The following is a 19,540-nucleotide window of genomic DNA, read 5'->3' as shown; positions in this document are numbered from 1 at the left end:
GCTGGGGATGCTAAAACCGAGCTATTCTTTTCTCGCGGGCGCGAGTTGGGAAAAAAAACACCAAAACCGCAAGATGCTTGGATTTGGAGTTCTATCATCTGTTCTACTACTATTAGAGCACAAAAGGGAATGGCTGAATAAATATCTAGGTAACAGCAGCTTGTAATTTTTCAAAAAACAAGGCACGAGGAATGGCTAAATAAATATCTAGGTAACAGCAGCTTGTAATTTTTCAAAAAACAAGGCACGAGGAATGGCTAAATAAATATCTAGGTGCAATGCAGGTGCTTGAATTCAGGTACAGGTGCTGAATGCAAACTGTGAGGTACAGGTGTTGGATGCAAATTGCTGTCCAATGTTGCAACTTGCAGGTAGCAACAGATACCAAAACTGAAGATATATCATATATGGAAGCACGAACCTGTGTGCGAAAACATGTTACAAGTGCATTTTTCTGAACTGAAGCTACAAACTTAAGAGCAGAGCTGAACTTGGTGGATTGCAAGATGTGAGAATTGGGGATGGAGATGCGATCAGTTGGTCCTAGGTTCACGTGTTCTTCATCAATACAGATAAGAAACAGTGAATGATCCTGTTGTAATGTCTGTACAAACGGAATGCATCACCCTCAAACTAATAAACTAAAAAGAAAGAAATTCCTACTCCCTGCATGATTTCATAGCCAAGGCTGGAGATAGAATCCTACAAGAATCACTAGAACAACTTGGTGAACCCTTTCAGAATTCAGAAAACGATAGAACTGTTCTAAAATAAGAACAATCATATGGAATCCAACGCTTAGCATCAGATGAACACAATCTAGAAGGAGAAAAGTAGCAAAAGAAAAAAAATGATCCAGTGTATATTTACATCAAACTTAAGGGTCAGTCAAACCAAATGAGCTAGCAGCTAGCTAGTAGCAGGATTCATGACCTTGGAACGATCAGATCCTCCAGAGGTCGCCGCTACTGGCCCCGTTTGGCTTACTCTATATCTGGCTTGTTCGACTTCTTTTTTTCCAGCCGAAATTACACCATTTCAGCCGGAACAGACCTTTTTAGCCACCGAACGACTCGGTCGGAGAACTGCGGCGTGGCGTCGGCGGCGAGCATGTCCCGGTACGTCTTCCTGATGGCCCATAGCGCCCTGCAGCAGTCGCTCATGGCGCGCCTGTCCTGTCGGACGGGGCCCATGCACCGGAACGCGAGCTCCAGCACCATCTCCAGCGCGCGTTCCACGGCGGGCGTGCGTGCGAGGTGCGGGTCCAGCACATCGGCGGAGGCGCCGCCAATGAACCTGCCATGGCCCAGCGCGAGGTGAGGCGCTCCTTCAACTTGCGCTTGGTCTCGATGGGGCGGCGCGCCGAGGCGAGCTCCACGAGGAGCACGCCGAAGGAGTAGACGTCGCTGCGGTCCGTGAGCTGGCACGCCTTGAGGTACTCCGGGTCCAGGTACCCCGCCGTGCCCTTCACCTGGGTGGTGACGTGCGTGGCCTCCCCGGCGGCGCCGGCGCCCAGGCCGGCGCCAAGGCGGGCGAAGCCCAAGTCGGCCACCTTGGCGTGCAGCGAGTCAGTGAGGAGGATGTTGGAGAACTTGATGTCGCGGTGGATGATGGGGTGGTCGGAGTACATGTGCAGGTAGGTGACGGCGTGCGCGACGTCGATGGCGATGTCCAGCTGCGTCCCAAAGTCTAGGAACCTCCCGTTCCACCCTGCTTGTTTTCATGGTTTGGTTGGTTGCTGGCGAGGGGAGAGATGAACTTGGAAGCAGAGCAGCAATGGCAGGTGGTAGCTTACTGTCGAGGCGCTCCCGGAGGGTGCCGTTGGGGACGTACTCGACGACGATGATGCGCTCCTCGCCGCACTCCAAGTAGGCGTAAAAGCGGACCAGGCTCTGGTGCTCCATGCGCGCCATGATCTTGATCTCGCTCCGGAACTCCACGTCCACGTGAGGGCTCTGCATCCGCTGCGATCATTCATCTCGGAATTTAAATTTGTTGTTTTCGTCCGTCGATTGAGAGTTGAAGAAATCAGCAGGCAGCTTGGTGGATTCACTGACCTGCATGGCGCGCTTGACGGCGACGACGGTGCCGTCGGGGAGGACGCCCTTGTAGACGGCGCCGAAGCCGCCCTGCCCAATGTTATGAGGCCACCAGCAGAGCAACAGCAAGAAATCGTCGACGAGTGTATCTCCTCCCTTCCTGTGTTACTGTCGTCCTTGGCAGGCATACGCATACAGGCATACAGCGGAAGAAACTGGGCTGCATTGGAACGAAGCTGTGCTTCTCACTCAATCAAGAAAAGTATGCATCAGTACAAATATTGTTTATATATGTATGCAACAACCGAATTAGGATCTCCTCGATGGAGAAGACGGAGCTCTGGAACGATGGCCGGTGCTCCCTGCCGCTGGCGTGGCCACCGCCGCTGTACAGCCCGCGCGCAGAGGTCTTCGTCCCGGCGTACCCCGGCACTGCCGCCATGTACCACGACCATCAACATCATCACGCAATTGATTGAAGGGCACAAGTTGCTCGACCATGGCGGAGGGCACGGACTGGGGGGTGAGTTGACTTACAAGGCGGCCTCTTGGCCCCGGCGTCACCCGCCAGCGTGGCGTCCCTGCTCCTCCGCTTCATGGACGCGGACGCGGACGACGACGACGATGCGGTGGAGAGCGAGCTGAACCACACCCCGATGGAACGGAACAGGGACCTCAAGGACGAGGAGGAGGAGGAGCTGCTTCTACGGCGACGGCCTCCGCCACTGTCGGACAGCGGGCGCGACCACGCCGGGCTCCGCGGCCACCGCTCGTGCTCCGGCTTCCGCCTCCCCGACCCCGACCCCAACGACGACGGGGCCAGGCTCCCGCATCGGTCTCCCCCGGCCATGCTCCGCAGCCCGCAGTGGTTGGTCGGCAGACGCGGTCGCGTGTCGCGCCGAGCTCTGCGGCCCGCGCAGGCGGCTGAGAAATGGAGATGGGGATGGGGATGGAATGAGAACTGGAAATGAGGACGGGATGGGGCCATGGTGCACACAAATCGACAAGTGATGCATGCATGCAAAGCGAGGATGGCCCCAGCAGTATGCATGTACGCGTTAGGCACCGGCCATGCATGTCACCTGCTACTACCTCACTGGCCGGTTGAGACGCGTTTCATGTGAGCCGTGGAATTTCGATCTAACGCACTAAATTAAAAGAACTGACGTGGACATCCTAGAAGACCGCCGATTCGACGTGCCTTCATATCTTTAATTTATATCCATACTATAAAGGAGTGAATGAATCGAAAATCATTTGTTACTCAAAAGAATTTTCGAGCCAGTCTAATTGACAGGTGAACCCACGAGACAAGGACCTCAGCGACATATGAAACATCCGTGTTTCACGTTGCGGATTCCTCGTCCTTGGCATTTTTTTCCACACGCGAAAACTTTACCCGCCCGCGCGTACCCACACCCGCCGGCTGCGGTTTCTTTCCCTCCCGATGCCTCCGCAAGGCCACGCCGCCAACCGCTCCCTCCCCGTCCACTCGGTCCCCCTCGCCTCCCCGATCCAAATCTACAATCCGATCCCCGTCCGCTCGCAACCACCCCCACCCCCAATGCGCCACCGACTTCCCCACCGCGCAAGCCCGATGTGCTGCCGTCGACATGCCGGTGGAGGTCCCATAGGGGACGTCACAGCTTGCGTTCATGGGATCCTGCGCCGCGGCGGCGACCCACGTTCACTGATCACATGTGGAGATGTCTAGGTTTTTGGCATCCGACGTCACAACTTGCTCGAAACCTTCTCAATTTTTTTACATGCGATAACACGACGCCTCGACAAGTTTCGTGATTTTCGGACTTCGTTTGGATTTTATATAATTTAAAATCACATTTCCGACAAGTACCTCAATATGTTACGTCAACGAGATGCTCGAGATTTCATACGAGTTCCTGGATACGGCCTAAACATACCCTAAATATCATGAGTATCAATTTTTGGATGACCAAAGTCCATTATTCCATGTACCTGCAGTTCAAATTTGAAATATCCCGAAAAATTCGACGAAACGAAATAAACTAATGAAATATATCAAAAAAAGTCAAAATTGCCCCAAATTTTAAAATAGAGATTGAAATACTGTCACAAGGCCCCAGAAAAAAAAATTTGGGCCCAAAATAATTTTTTTTTTGCCGAGTGCCATGGGGGGCACTCGGCAAAGTGGTCTTTGCCGAGTGCCGGCCCAGGGGGCACTCGGCAAAGTTTATTTTCAAAAATATAAAAAAAAATTTGCCGAGTGCCTGGCGCAGGCACTCGGCAAAATAAGTTTTAAAAAATTAAAAAAAAATTGCCGAGTGTCCAAGGCTTACACTCGGCAAAATATGTTTTTTTAAAAAAAAATTTGCCAAGTGCCTGGGGCTGGCACTCGGCAAAATAAGTTTTTAAAAAAAAATTTGCCGAGTGCCAGCCGTTAGGCACTCGGCAAAATCTGACGGTAGGTGGCTGCCGTCACGGGCCGGCCACCTTTTGCCGGCACTCGGCAAAGCCCAGTTTTGCTGAGACCCAGGCTTTACCGAGTGTCTGGCACTCGGCAAAGCCACCTTTGCCGAGTGCTTTATTTTGCCGAGTGCGGCACTCGACAAAATATTGCTTTGCCAAGTGCCCCGATAAAAAGCACTCGGCAAAGTCTCAAGCACTCGGCAAAGTCCAGTTTTCCAGCAGTGGTTCATGAACCTTAAGAACAATCAAATGAACAAGTGCTAATCATTTCCAAAAGGGCTGGCTTTGGGCTTGCTATGTTATATTCTAAAAATCTAGACTTGATTCAGAAAAATAGAATAGTTAGATTTTGCGAAGCCATTTTATACATATGTAAAGTGTTCTCTAATTCTTTCTTATTAATAATATAGTGCAATCCGCAGGCACCGTCTTTTTGTTTTTTGCGCTGATCCGAAGCCACTGTCAGCCAAAAAAAGGTATCATTTACTTACATCTTTTATTTACACATTTCGTCAACCTGCAATTAACATCTCTATTTTTGCCACTGATCCCAAGCCTCAGCCGGCAAAGGAACAGACTTAAGTTCATAAGAACCGGTGTTCTACTGTCCGAGAGCAAAACTAATATTTTCTTTCTATCAGCTCAGCCCCACAGATACAACTACCACCTTCTTTGCCAATGATAACTGAACAAGGACAAATCTCAGTTCGAGAAACAATGCTTAGTTGCTTACTCATGTTTCACATTCAAGTCTCCCTACTGTTGTTGCACCTACAAAGGTAACTGTTCGTATTTGTTTAGTTAATTTTTTGGTGTGTATAAAGAGATCTTGTAAATGATTGCCAAATCAAGCACAAACACCCTCGCCCCTCAAGTATGATGTTCTCATTATCTTCATACTTCCTGTAAAACTGCTATCATGCATGTCATGGAAATTGTAGTGTTCTAACAATGAATCCAAAATATATATTCCTGAAATCCAAAATAAACACTTGGTAAGGATAAACACAAACTTTCTTTTAGTGTACTTTGCTTTATACAACATTTTAGTACTATACGGAAATTTAGTAGCTAACCACTGCAATTTAATGTGGGCGCTATTATAATGATGTTTACACCATATTTTTGAGCTTATTCCTATGGAAGTCCCTGATTGGAAAGACTGTATGAAGTCTTTAAAAAACAGATTTGAAGTCTGGTATGGGGATGTGAGAAGTAGGAGAGAAATAGGAAGATGTTGTAAGGAGACGGACTCTGATGATGGTAACGCATGATTCGATCAGAGCTCAGCGAGTTGTTTGGTGTGGGATATGGAGATGTTATTAGCTCTTACTTTACAAATGTTTATGTACTTCATACCACTTGAGTTTTTTATGTCATGTAGCCTATTGTATAGCAGCTTTAGAGCTTTGGAGTATGAGTCAAAATGAGCAGGAATGAAATTATGTTCGTTACAATAGAATACGATGATATTGTAATCTTATTATAGACACACATTCTCTTTTTTATATACTTTTGAAAAATGTGATTTTATAAATAATAAAAAAAATTATTTGATTTAAAATTATGTGTAATGTGTTACTGTGTAAAACCAAAAAGGCGTGAGTACCAAAGGTCAACATGTTCTATTTAAAGCTCGAAGGAATGAAAAGAAAAAGACAAATTGTTTTTTTGTGTGTCGAAAATCACTTATTTTAAATTACTACTCCCAATCAAGAAGCATCTCTATTGTCTTTGTTTGCAGATATACTCCGACGATCTGTAGAATTTGGTGTGGTCACCGGTGGTTGTGTGTGGTATGATGCCCCATCAGATCCTGTGAAGCTTCTGATGCAGGACATAAGAGCACTCATGAATTTTCTTTTTTCCCCCTTGGAGACTTGGTTTACAAACTAAATCACTGAATTGGAGATTGCAGCATGACTACTGCAATTATATTGAGCAACAAAAGTAATTAATTTTTTTTCTAATAGATATAGATATTATTGTTATAGGAATTTACAAATTTGTAAATATTATAAAAGGTTATTAACATAAATCTGAAACTCTAGAACCTTTTCTGTGAGTAGCAGCAAGGTTTTACGTTTCCCTATCACGAGCGTCTAAAAAACGATGATATAATCTCCTATAGCTAAAAAGAACAAAGTGTGGGACATTTTTTTGTGTGACATTTATTTTGCTTCGTCCGTCTACCCACGCCTGTGATCCCACGACATCTCCTGCATGCACATTTATTACAGGTTAATCTTAATTACTAATTGATCATGTCATTCTCCTTGATTGAATATTGTCTGTCATGTGATAGAGGAATCATGGCAAAATAGGAAGTAGAAAATTATTATGCTATTCATATACACATTGCATGTTTGCATGCATCAGCATACATGGCAACGAGCAAAAGAAAAGAGAATTAACACAGAAGGAAAGAGAATTAAGACAAAAGGAACCTCTTTGCATTTCTGAGAACCTTGTCAAATCTGTCAACATTTAATTACTTCCCCTCTTTGCATTTGCAAAAGGGGCAACTTTTTTCTCCTTTCATTTGGTTTCACGCTCACATGTTCCATCGCCCTCACTTGTTGTTTCTTGCTGAAATTGCCCTTGGGTCTGTTCATTTTGAATCATTTCCCCATATCCCCGTTCCCCAATCCATGGTTCATCGAGACACCATTTCTTTTTGGATTAAACTAGGTAGCGTATCCGTGCGTTGCTACGGGATAACTAATAATTTATACTAAAAACACACGGATCGCACGATAAGATAACAATACTGTAAAAATTAAATACCAACGTTAAAGTGACATTTAATCTAAAAAGCAAAGTTTATGAATTTAACACAGTCACGGAGTGCGCGGCATCGCAGGCTCACAAACTCTACTTTATAGACCTTTTCGTGATACGGCTAAGATAATGTTTTATATTGGCAAGAAGAAATCTCCGAAGCCATGAGATGATTGATGTCTTGCAATGATCCTTTCATTAATTTAGTTTTCTATCTATGTTTAATTGTTTATTCAGTCTATTTTATAGGCACGCCGGTAGATAATGGATGACAAAATTCAAGCATCCATAACTTATCTCTTTGACTTTGAGCATGGGCATGCATGAAAAACGAAGATGTCTTTACACTGCAAAAATCTTTCAAGAAGATCATGCATAGATTATTCTTGTATTGAATATTATATATATACAATCACCTAAATATTCTAATTAAACTACAAAATTTTGAATTAGGATATTGAAAGGATCAAGATGCCCAAGAGGGGGATGAATTGGGCTAATTCTAAATTTCTTTGCAATAATTAAATCCTATAGTTAGCCCAATTAACCCCTTATGCCTAGAAAGTGTTTCTAATTGTTCTACCGCACAAAAGACTTGCAACCTAAATTCCAATCCTACTCTAGCATGGTAATTCTATGAATGTAAAGACAAGAATTGAATTGCTCAAAGTAAATGCTCAAAGTAAATAGAGAAGAAAGAACGCGGCGATGTTTTACCGAGGTATCGGAGAGTCACCACTCCCCACTAGTCCTCGTTGGAGCACCCGCGCAAGGGTGTAGCTCCCCCTTAATCCGCGCAAGGATCAAGTGCTCTCTACGGGTTGATTCTTCGACACTCCGTCGCGGTGAATCACCCACAACCGCTCACAACTTGAGTTGGATCACCCACAAGCTCTGCCGGGTAATCACCAAGCTCCTAATCACTACCAAGCCATCTAGGTGATGATGATCACCAAGAGTAACAAGTACGAACTCTCACTTGACCACGACAAGCCTAATGAGAAGGTGAATGCACACTTTGCTACTCTTGATCTTCACTAATGAGGGCTCTCTTTGGGATTCTCAAATCTCAATCACCTCACTAGGACCTTGCTCTTCTTGGCACTCTCTAAGGTGTTTCTCAGCTGTTGGAATGAGCAAAAGTACCCCCACACATGAGTAGAGGTTGTATTTATAACACCGTCTGAAAAATGAACCGTTATATGCCTCTGCGGGGTGATCGGACGCTCCGGTCATGTTGACCGGACGCACCGGTCAGTACACCCCGAACTCCAGTGGTTAAGTGTTGACCGGACGCGTCCGGTCATGTTTTCCCCTCACTGGAACCTTACTGATGTCGACCGGACGCTGGACCCCCAGCGTCCGGTCACTTGCTGAGTAGTGTCCGGTCAGTAGCCGGAACCTGATCAGCGTACAGTCAACATTGACCGGACGCGTCCGATCACGATTCTCCCTCTCTAGGACCTTACTAGAGTCGACCGGACGCTGGCCCTCAGCGTCCGGTGACTTGACCTCGTAGCGTCTGGTCACTTCCAAATGCTTTCACCTTGGTCAAATGAACTGACCGGACCTTGAGCTAGCGTTCGGTCACATCGGAGCCAGCGTCCGGTCAGTATTTGACCCTCCATTCACTTTTAACTCTCGATCATATGTGAATGAAGTTTGCTCCATTGGATCAAAGGGTTGTTTTGGAGCTACCTAGTGCTAGTTTTAACAAGTGTGCACCACACCTAACTCACTAGACTCACCTAGGTCAAGCTACCCATTCATACTCCCCTTAATAGTACGGCCAAAGGAAAAACAAAGTCCTAAACTACTCTAAGTGTCTCTCCAACTCCAATCGACACTTAGAACTAGTCCATCCTTAACCTTATCGTCCATCCTTTGAAAACCAAAACGATTTCCATCGTAGGGGCATGACAACCTTGATTGCCCATTCGATCTCCATTACCGTGACCTAACTTAATTGTTTCTGCAAAACACACGTTAGTCATAGTAATCACGTATTGTCATTAATCACTGAAACCCAACTAGGGGCCTAGATGCTTTCAATCTCCCCCTTTTTGGTGATTGATGACAATACTACCTCGAGTATGTGAAAGAGATGAGGTTTTTAACATGCTTGGTTCATATAAGCTTTTGGCAATAAGAACAAAAGTGTTAGGCAAGCTTATATGACCCAAGCCAACATGATGTACTCAAAAGATATGAAATAAGCATGAGTACAAGTAATGAAGCTCATTTGCATCGGAGTAAAACGTGGAAGCAAAGGCAAATGAGCATAGCACAAGTGATATGACATATAAAGAATTCAAAGTAGAGAGCACACATGTCACATATCATGATCACGTAGATATCACTGTCACATAAATATAGTAGTAAACATGAATGCATAATGTATCACACACATAGAAACTCCAAATGTAATAGATAAGCTAAAATAATAACTAATCTCTGTCTAGATATGTAGCTCCCCCTAAACGTAACATACTCGAACCCTCTCCCCCTTTGGTGTCAAACACCAAAACCTAAGGGTCGGTCGGTGGGGCTACAGCAGACGAGCCGGGCGCTGAGGTACGAGGAGCGAGGTGGATTTGGGTGCCATCATCATCTGATCCTGAGCTCTGGGCTGTCTGACCCTCTGTAGCTGGAAGTGAGGCTAAAGCAGTCTAGGTCGGATCAGGAACTGGTCCTGCTATAGGCTGTGCTGGTATAACTAAAGCAGCCGGCTCTGATGATGCCACTGAGGAGGGGAGCATCTCTGTAGTCGCTGTGATAGGTGTAGCCGTAGAAGGACCTAGAACATGCAGGTATGGAGGAGTGGGCTGCCCTGTCAACTCACTAAAGGAGGCTCCAAGACTCTTGGAGACTGAAGTGTCTGGCACTAGCAGCGACGACGTCTGTGCCGATGTGAAGCCCATCTGAAGTGGTGTGAACTGCAGGGCTATCACTGGCGAGGCAAACCACTGGGACACCTACTCTATTGGTGAAGCATACTGTGCTGATGGTTGTCCCTGACTCTGAAGCCCACTAGGATGTAACGCTGGAGTCATCAAAGTGGTGGCAGACTGACCAAGCTAGGGCAAAGCCTGTGGCGGTGGGGCCCCAATCGCTGTCACTACATGCTGCATGAATCTGAGAAGCTACTGCTGCATGTAGATCTGCTGCTGATGCATGGCCTGCTGCTGCTGCTGCTGTAAAGCATGTGTCTGCTGCTGAATAACTAGCTACTGTCGCTGGAACTCGTCCTGCCGAGTCTAGAACTAAGCAAATGTAGCAGCTGTCTCCTAAGCCTATCGTGCCTGGTCCTGCCTCATCCGCTCAAGTATAGCTAGAAGAGCGGGGTCTGTCTACGGGGCGGGTGGCGCTGAACTAGAGCTACCGGCCTCAGCATCATGTTGTCATGGAGGCATCTGAGGAATGGGTTGGTAGTCATCATCAGAACTATCACTAGGCTCACTCGTGACCATCCCCTCCTGCTGAGCAAGCTGCTCCTCCTCTATAGCTACAATACCCCTGATAATGTCATCCTGCAGGGCTGCAGTCTCTAGCACCTCTGGGCGACGGCGTGGCTAGCTAGGTGCCTGTGGTGTACTATGGTGGATCATCTGAGTAATGTTATAAGCAGGAAACTCTGTAGTGGCACCACTGTACTCAGCTAGCATCTTAGGCGTCCTCACTATAACTGCTCTGTGGATAAGGAATGTGATCATCTAGTGAGCATAGGGTAGCTGCCTGTGACCTCTGAAGCCCTTAGCTATAGTGTCCTCCATCTCTGACAGAAGAAGATCCCAAATATCAAAAACTGTCTGCTACACCAGAGAGTTGAGAAGCCATAGCTGTATACGAGTCAATCCCTTTCTATATCCCATCCTCGGAAGTAAAGTCCTCCTCATGATAGCCTCAATCATGCGAGCAGTGGGAGTGAGATCACTGGGGTTCCTCCTCAACCCCTCGCCAAAGGGCTCTGTGAAACAATGACGAACCAAGTCCGTAGGGGGCACCATACCACCATGAGGACGTCTAGGGGTGCGGTCTATCCATAGCACACCTCATGAAGCCTGATTGGCTGCTCCTGAAGCCTAAGTATCTCCCTGACCCTAGTGCTCATCACCTAGTAGGCTCTGTCTCCGAATGCAAAGTGTATAAACCTATGGTGCGGGTCAATCCAGAGAGTAGCATAGAACTGTCGAACCTAAGATGAAACATATATGCCTATTCGTCCGATCAGATCTGTCAGCCCTAGTAAATAGGATAGATATGGGCGAATATGCTCCCCAGCTACTGCTATTATAGACTCTATGTTGCACACCCTCTATGATATGAAAACTGCTCCACTATTGAGATAGACATTATAGAAATCCTCCTGCAAGGGTGTATAGAATCCCTCTGATGCTCTCTCATCCCTCCTGGGTGGAAACCACACCTCAAAGTCCATGAACCTCAGCTGCTGTACCTGCTTGGCCATGGTGGCCCTCGGGTCAAGATGGGTCACTGGAGGTGGACCCTATGGTAGAGGCGGTGGACGAGAACCCCTCCACTGAGTGTCTACCCTCAGCGTAACTAGAGCACGAGTATGACCAGAGCGGCGTAACTATGGCTGAGGTGCTGGCTCTGTCTCCTCGGCCTGCTCGGCCTCCTCACCCTCCTGAGTCTGCTGTGCTAGCTGTGGCTCCTGAGTCTATTGTGCTGGCTAAGGCTGCTGCTGTGGCTCCCCCTGAGGCTGAACCTCATCAATGGCAACACGCCGTCCTCTAATCATGAGAGTCCCAGCTGGACCACCATGAAGGTGCTCAACTCGCTCAAGTGAAGCCCTCGCTTCTGGTGAAAGCTGATAAGCAATCCAGACTCCACTGCAAGTTCCTCCTCTCTCGGCACGCTCTGCGGCCTCAGCAACTACGGTGGCTCTCGTTGTCTCTGCATCTGGATACTTGCGCTTCCTTACTGCCAACTTCTTTGTCACCTTGCCTTTTGGTTCTGTAGGCTAGCGAGGCGGGGGCCTTGGATCCTCGTCACCGGGACCACCTCCGACATTCTTCGTACGAGCCATCTGAAGGATCTGAGAAGAATCAACTACCGCTGACAAAGATCAACTGTCACTTTCGAGCCTTGGCCTCGTTCCATACTCGCAAGCTTGGCCCCGAGTTAACTAACAGCTGCCACTAACACCTCAATGGCACCGACTCGCTGCACAATGGAATAGATAGCATATATAAATAATTACAATATATCTAATAGATACGAAACCCTAGGAAGCAAGCAATTTAGGTACGAAATTGAAACAGAGGCTTGCTACCTGACGAACCGGTGAAACGACGAGACGAGGAAAGGATCAGGGAACCACCGGGTCGGCAACGATGCTGGGGTTCCAGCGACTGCCTTGAGACGCTGGTCGTTGGCACTGGAGATGCAATGGCGGTGAATCAACGGCTAGGGTTAGCAGTTGAGGCACTAGTGCATGGAACACAGCGGCATGAGAGGCACTGGCTTGAGCTAGGGCAGAGGCCGTGCAGCATGACGGCGTGGGAGGCAAGGGTGCGGTGCGGCGCTGCGGTGGTGGCTGGTGGCATAGGACGAGGGCGCAGAGAGGTGCTGCGGCGGGCGCTCGTGCGGTGGCGCGACGGCATGGGAAACTGCGAGCGACGCTCGTGCGGCGGTGTAGGAAACTACGGGCGGCGCGGGAAGGCAGCTTGGGAGCGCGGCAAGGTGCTACGGTGGCGTGGAGGTGGCAGCTAGGGCACGAGTACACGGCGATGTCGGCACGGCGTGGATGTGGAATAGAGTTAGGGTAAACACGCGCGGTGATTTATGGTGGCCCCCAGCAGATCAGAAAAGGAAACGGGAAAAGAGTCCTGAAACCGCACGCAATCTATTGATCGAACGCTCCAGTGGCAGCGACCGGACGCTGCCACCCAGCGTCCGGTCGATTCTAGAGAGGTCCAAATCCTCTGGAATCGTGACCGGACGCGTCCAGTGGACATCGACCGGACGTAGTCAGAGTCCGGTCAATACAGCCTTCGTCTTCTCCACACGACCGGACGCTGAAAGCCTTCTGACCGAACGCTAAAAGCTAGAGTCCGGTCACTCCTTCGTAGCAAGTTCACCTCCTATGAACTGACCGGATGCTGGACTCCAGAGTCCGGTGCAGTGTCCGGTCACCCTTCCTTCAACAAATCTTCAAAGACCTTCATGCTGTCTGTTCCCAATCAAGTCCCAACTTGAATAAGATCCAAATAAACACCAATTGGGACTGATATGAGTGACCTCTCTCAAACCCTCAAGTTTTTCAAAATATTTTGCCTTAGGCTATAATTCTTTTTAAGAAAATAGGCAATAAGAGGGCAATTTGAAGACAAACGACAAAATAACATTCATGCATATGCAATGCAATACTTGTAAGTAAATCTAGTTGCTTGTCAAGTTTGATCCAAGGTTAAGCTTCTTCACACGCTTTTTGGTTGTTATCTTAACCATGTTAGGCAAGCCCTATATGCATTACAAAACATTAAACATGTTGTATATTACAATGCAATGCAAGGGACAACACAAGCTCATTTTTTAGTGAAGTTACTAAAATCAAGCACATTGAGCTCATTTCACAATCTATAAAATGTTGCCTCATCTAGCGGTTTAGTGAAGATATCCGCCAATTGATCCTCGGTCCTTACACCTTCTAGTGATATATCATTTTTAGCAACATGATCTCTAAGAAAGTGATGGCGGATATCTATGTGCTTGGTGTGAGAGTGTTGAACCGGATTATTTGCAAGTTTTACCGCACTTTCATTGTCGCACAAAAGAGGTACCTTTTCTAGAACTACTCCATAGTCTAGCAAAGTTTGTTTCATGTAAAGTATTTGTGCACAACAAGCACCCGTGGCAATGTATTCCGCTTCGGCAGTGGACAAAGCCACACTATTTTGTTTCTTGGAGGACCAAGACACAAGTGATCTACCAAGCAAATGGCATCCTCTAGATGTGGTTTTTCTATCAACTTTGCATCCAGCATAATCCAAATCGGAATAGCCAACTAATTCAAATATAGCTCCTTTAGGATACCAAAGGCCAATGCTTGGTGTGTGCTTAAGATACCTAAGGATTCTTTTTACGGCAATTAAATGAGTTTCCTTAGGATTAGCTTTAAATCTAGCATACATACACACACTAAACATGATGTCGGGCCTAGATGCGGTCAAATATAACAAGCTACAAATCATAGAGCTGTAGAGAGTTTGATCAACCGGGTTACCTCCCTCATCTAGGTCGAGATGTCCATTTGTTGGCATTGGTGTCTTGATTGGCTTACATTCATCCATCTTGAATCCCTTGAGAAGATCATTAGTATATTTCTCTTGAGAGATGAAAATCCCTTCTCTCATTTGCTTAACTTGAAAACCAAGAAAGAATGTAAGCTCTCCAAACATTGACATCTCGAACTCCTTCGACATCAATTCACCAAACTCTTTGCATGAATCTTCATTTGATGATCCAAAGATGATATCATCAACATACACTTGACAAATGAAGATATGCCCATCAAGCTTCTTGGTGAATAGTGTGGTGTCGACCTTCCCAATGGTAAAGCCCTTCTCAATGAGGAAGTCCCGAAGGTGCTCATACCAAGCTCTTGGGGCTTGCTTAAGCCCATATAATGCCTTGGACAACCTATAAACATGATTAGGATATCTAGGGTCTTCAAACCCAGGAGGTTGATCAACATAGACTAGTTCATTAATAAAGCCATTTAAAAATGCACTTTTCACATCCATTTGATAAAGTTTTATTTCATGATGTGATGCATATGCAAGGAGGATACGGATGGCTTCTAATCTTGCAACCGGTGCAAAGGTCTCTCCAAAATCCAAACCTTCAACTTGAGAGAACCCCTTTGCCACTAGTCTTGCCTTGTTCCTCACAACAACACCTTGATCATCTTGCTTGTTTCGGAACACCCACTTTGTTCCAATGACTCTTGCACCTTTTGGCTGCTCTTCAAGAGTCCAAACTTCATTGCGGGTGAAGTTGTTCAACTGTTCATGCATTGCATTTATCCAATCCAGATGTTGAAGAGCTTCTTCTACCTTAGTAGGCTCAAAGCAAGAGACAAAAGAGTGATGAGCAATAAATGAAGCAAGTTTTTGTGAGCGAGTCATTACACCCTTTGATGGACTCCCTATGATGAGATCTTGTGGATGATCTTGTAGTAGGGGTGTATTTCTTCTACTGACCACTTGAGGGGGAGGTTGTGGAGCATCAACATCTTGTGCTTGTACCACCATTTGTTCATGGGAGACATGAGTATCTTCATTTTCTACTCTCCCATCTTTTTCACCATCTTGTGGCACACTTGACAAAGAGGGTGGATCAATCACTTGTACATCATCTTCATCGTCTTTAGGCTTGATGTCTCCAACCGGAATGTTCTTCATAGCCTCCGTCAATGGTTCATCACCTACATCATCAAGATTCTCATGTGCTCCTTGGGAGCCATTAGATTCATCAAATTCCACATCATATGTTTCTTCAATCAAGACGGTGGCATGATTAAATACTCTATATGCTTTGGACTTTGATGAGTAACCAACAAGAAAACCAATATCACAACGTGTCGGTGTTTCGGACCGACGGGCCCTCAACCAACTAGTAAATTTGTACTGCGTGTTCCCAATCCTGGATGGTGATGCAAAGAGACACAAGGTTTGTACTGGTTCGGGTAGTGAGTACCCTACGTCCAGTTTGAGAGATCGATCTTGTATTCCATGCACCGAAATGCTCGTAGTAGGGGGTTACAAGCAGGGCGAGAGGGGGAGCTAGTCCCAGGTCTCTACGTGGAGCGGCGTGGGTTGCTTGAGATGTTGATCTTAGGCCATGGGGGAGCTCGAGTGTTTGTCTGAGTGTTTATGCATGAGTTCATTGCGTGGGCATAGGTCTAATCATCCGTGTCCTTCCCTAGAAATGGCCCAGGTCCCTCCCTTTTATAGTTGAAGGTGGGACCAGGGTGATACATTCGCTAGTTAAATGGCGTCGCGCGGATGGAGGTGGCATGTCCGAGCCCTGTAGCCTGTTACTGTGGCAGTGTGGGTGATGGAGTGGTCTCGTCCTTGAAGTACTAGGGCGACACGCCGATTACATCCGATCCTGTGCGTCGTGGGAGCTCCAGTGTTATCTCAAAGCGAGCGCGGTGGTCGGCGTGCTGGTCACTGCGTGTTGACTGTGCGAGAAGTCGAGGCTCAGTTGGTGCCGAGGCCGAGCCATCGTGGGGGTCTCGGCAGACGTGAATCCTGAGGTTGCCGAGACCCTGATGTAGATTGCCAAGGCTTGGAGGGAACAGTTGGTTTCGTACGCTGATTCCGAGGCTATGGTGACCCGGACTAGACTCCCCATGCCGCATTGTCTCCAGGGTGGGGGATGCGTGGCATAGTGTAGTGCAGGCGCTGATCATGGGCACAGCACCAGAACATAGTGGCTGGTAATCCCAGCAGCGCCCTATTCTGGTCGGTATGGCGTTGATGCGACTTCTTGTCCCGTCGGCCACTCCGCGGTGTCGAGCCGTCGTCCGGCTGAGATTGTGGGAGTGGTTGATGCATTAATGGGACGCAACGCGCTATCGGGAAGACTGGTCGAGGCAGGAGCAACGGGTTATTGCCGAGCTGGCCTCGAGCGATACGGAGAATCGCTGTCTCATTCGAGGCTGTACGTGCGAGGCCTCGGGCGAGACGGAGAATTGGTTCCTCGTCGAGGCCTCCCGTGCGAGGCCTCGTGTGAGATGGAGATTTGACAGGCCGTCGAGGCCTCCCGTGTGAGGCCTCAAGTGAGGCGAAGAACCGGTGGCCTCGGATGAGGCCGGGGTTTAACCTATGACTTGCCTTTTGGCTTTGTTTTTGATCGGGTCTAAGTGATTCTTTTGGTATACGCTCGGGGTACCCCGTTTTATGGTACCCGACACAACGTCTTTGAAACTTCCCTAGGTGTTACCGCTTCATGTAGATGTAGCATTTGCAACCAAGCACCCTAAATAAGGAGACGTCCGGCTTCTTCCCATTGAGTAACTCATAAGGTGTCTTGCCAAGGAACTTTTGAAGGAATAGGTGGTTTGATGCATAGCATGCGGTGTTGATAGCTTCTGCCCATAGAGCTTCAGAGGTGTTGTACTCATCAAGCATTGTTCTTGCAAGAGTGATCAATGTTCGGTTCTTCCTCTCAACTACACCATTTTGTTGAGGAGTATATGTAGTGGAGACCTCATGCTTGATCCCAACTTAATCACAATAAGCTTCTATGTTTGTGTTGTCAAATTCCTTCCCATTGTCAATTCTAATCTTTTTGAGTTTCACTTCAAATTCATTTTGTGCTCTCTTGGCAAACTTCTTGAAGCAAGATGCAACTTCAGATTTGTCATGAAGGAAGAATACCCATGTATACCTTGAATAATCATCAACAACCACAAGACAATAAAGATTTCCTCCCAAACTCTTGTATGTTGTTGGTCCAAATAAATCCATATGTAGGAGTTCTAGCACTCTTGCGGTTGACATGAAAGCCTTTGTTGGATGGGTATTTGCAACTTGCTTGCTGACTTGACATGCACTACAAAGCTTGTCCTTCTCAAACTTCACATCATTCAACCCTCTCACCAAATCATTCTTCATTAGCTTCTTGAGTGAGCTCATCCCAACATGAGCAAGTCTTCTATGTCATAGCCACCCAAGTGTTGTTTTGATGAATAGGCATGTCTTAAGTTTGCATCTTCGGAGGTGAAGTCCACTAGATATAGGTTGTTGTATCTAAATCCTTTGAATATCACATGATCATCATCCTTCTTGGATACAACAACCTCCTTCTCGGTAAACAAGCATTGGAAGCCAAGATCACACAATTGTCCAACGGATAGCAAGTTGAAACTCAATGAAGCAACATATAGCACATTAGAGATGGAATGATCATTTGATATAGCCACTTTACCCAATCCTTTGACTTTGCCCTTTGAGTTATCTCCAAATGTGATTCTTTCTTGTCCATCTACTTCTTCATCTAGTGAGGTGAACATACAAGAATCACTGGTCATATGTTGTGTGCAACCACTATCAATAACCCAATGACTTCCACCGGTCTTGTAGTTCACCTACACACAAGAGATCAAGCTTTAGGAACCCAAACTTGTTGAGGGCCCTTCACCTTCTCAACAAGTGACTTTGCAACCTAATTTTTCTTAGGCCTATTCTTGTTGGGAGGACCTAAGAACATGACTTTCATCTTTCCACTAGAATCCTTTCTAAGCATATAGTGAGCATTGAAGGCAAAAGGTCTAGCATGCTTGGGCAAGGGTTGTGGTGGTGGAGTTTGGCACTCATGAGCAAAGTGGCCTTCTTGTCCACACTCAAAACATCTCTTTGGCTTTGGCTTGGACTTATGTTGTTGTTGAGCTTGAGCCTTCTTCTCTTGATTTGCCAAGTACCCAATGCCACTTCTATCCATCTTCATGACGGTGTTTATTAGTGGCTCACTTTGAAGATGCTTGCCTCTAGTGAACTTGCTCAATCCAATCTTAAGATGCTCTTTCTCCAACTTGAGCTTCTTGTTTTCTTCCTTGAGAGCATCATTGTTTTTCTCTTCCTTGAGCTTCTTGTTCTCATCTTTGAGCTTCTCATTCTCAAGGATCAAACCATCATCATAAACAATAGTTTCTAGCACAATAGACTTGGTGGTTTTGAGTTCTTCAAGATCTTTCTTGAGCTTTTCATTGTCATTCTTGAGCTTGACAAACTCATCATAATCATCGGCCTCAACCACTTGCTTGCCCTTGCTACTAGAACTTTACTCAATGCTCTCAATAATCAAGTCATCACATGATGTAGCTATATCAATCTTAACAACATCGTTAGTAGCATCATGTGGCTCATTGGATAAGAATTCTTGAGCAATAACAAGATTATCATGATTAACCTTAAGAGTAGTATATTCTTCTCTTAGCTTGTTGTGGCTAGTGATGAGCTCATTATGTGTCCTCTTAAGTTTATCATGTTTTTCTTTAAGCTCTTTCTTAGAAGATTTGAGCTCCTTGAGTTTGGATGATATAGCATCATTTGCTTCTCTAAGCTCAACACTAGCCTTTTCTGCTATATCACATTTGGCTAAAAGAGAATCATTTTTAGCTTCTAGCTTTTCATTTTTAGCTCTAGTTTTTATAATGATCTTAGTGTATTGTTTTAGCAACCTAGCAAGATCATCATAAGAAGGTGATTCATATTCATCATCATCACTATCGCTATCAT

General features: G+C 46.4%; 1 protein-coding gene and 1 pseudogene across 4 annotated transcripts in view; one reads left to right on the top strand and one right to left on the bottom strand.

The window, feature by feature from the left end:
- Window positions 1-434: 434 nt before the first annotated feature.
- LOC136545307 (calmodulin-binding receptor-like cytoplasmic kinase 2) lies at window positions 435-2,986 on the bottom strand (annotated as a pseudogene).
- Window positions 2,987-4,908: 1,922 nt separating this feature from the next.
- Window positions 4,909-19,540, top strand: part of LOC136541506 (LRR receptor kinase SERK2-like) — a 60,735-nt gene continuing 46,103 nt past the window's right edge. The window contains exons 1-2 of one of the 4 annotated variants that reach the window (XM_066533420.1): window positions 4,909-4,963; window positions 5,129-5,266. Coding sequence is in view for 2 of the 4 variants with exons in the window: in XM_066533425.1 (XP_066389522.1) it covers window positions 5,166-5,266 (101 nt within the window). In the remaining 2 variants the exon portion in view is untranslated. Of the gene's footprint in view, window positions 4,964-4,987; window positions 5,267-19,540 lie in introns of those variants that run through there. The other 3 variants (XM_066533425.1, XM_066533421.1, XM_066533424.1) reach the window with 3 other exon arrangements.

The sequence above is a fragment of the Miscanthus floridulus genome, chromosome 3 (genome assembly GCF_019320115.1).
Source record: "Miscanthus floridulus cultivar M001 chromosome 3, ASM1932011v1, whole genome shotgun sequence".
NCBI lineage: Eukaryota > Viridiplantae > Streptophyta > Magnoliopsida > Poales > Poaceae > Miscanthus > Miscanthus floridulus.
This window is presented reverse-complemented; position numbering and strand designations above follow the sequence as displayed.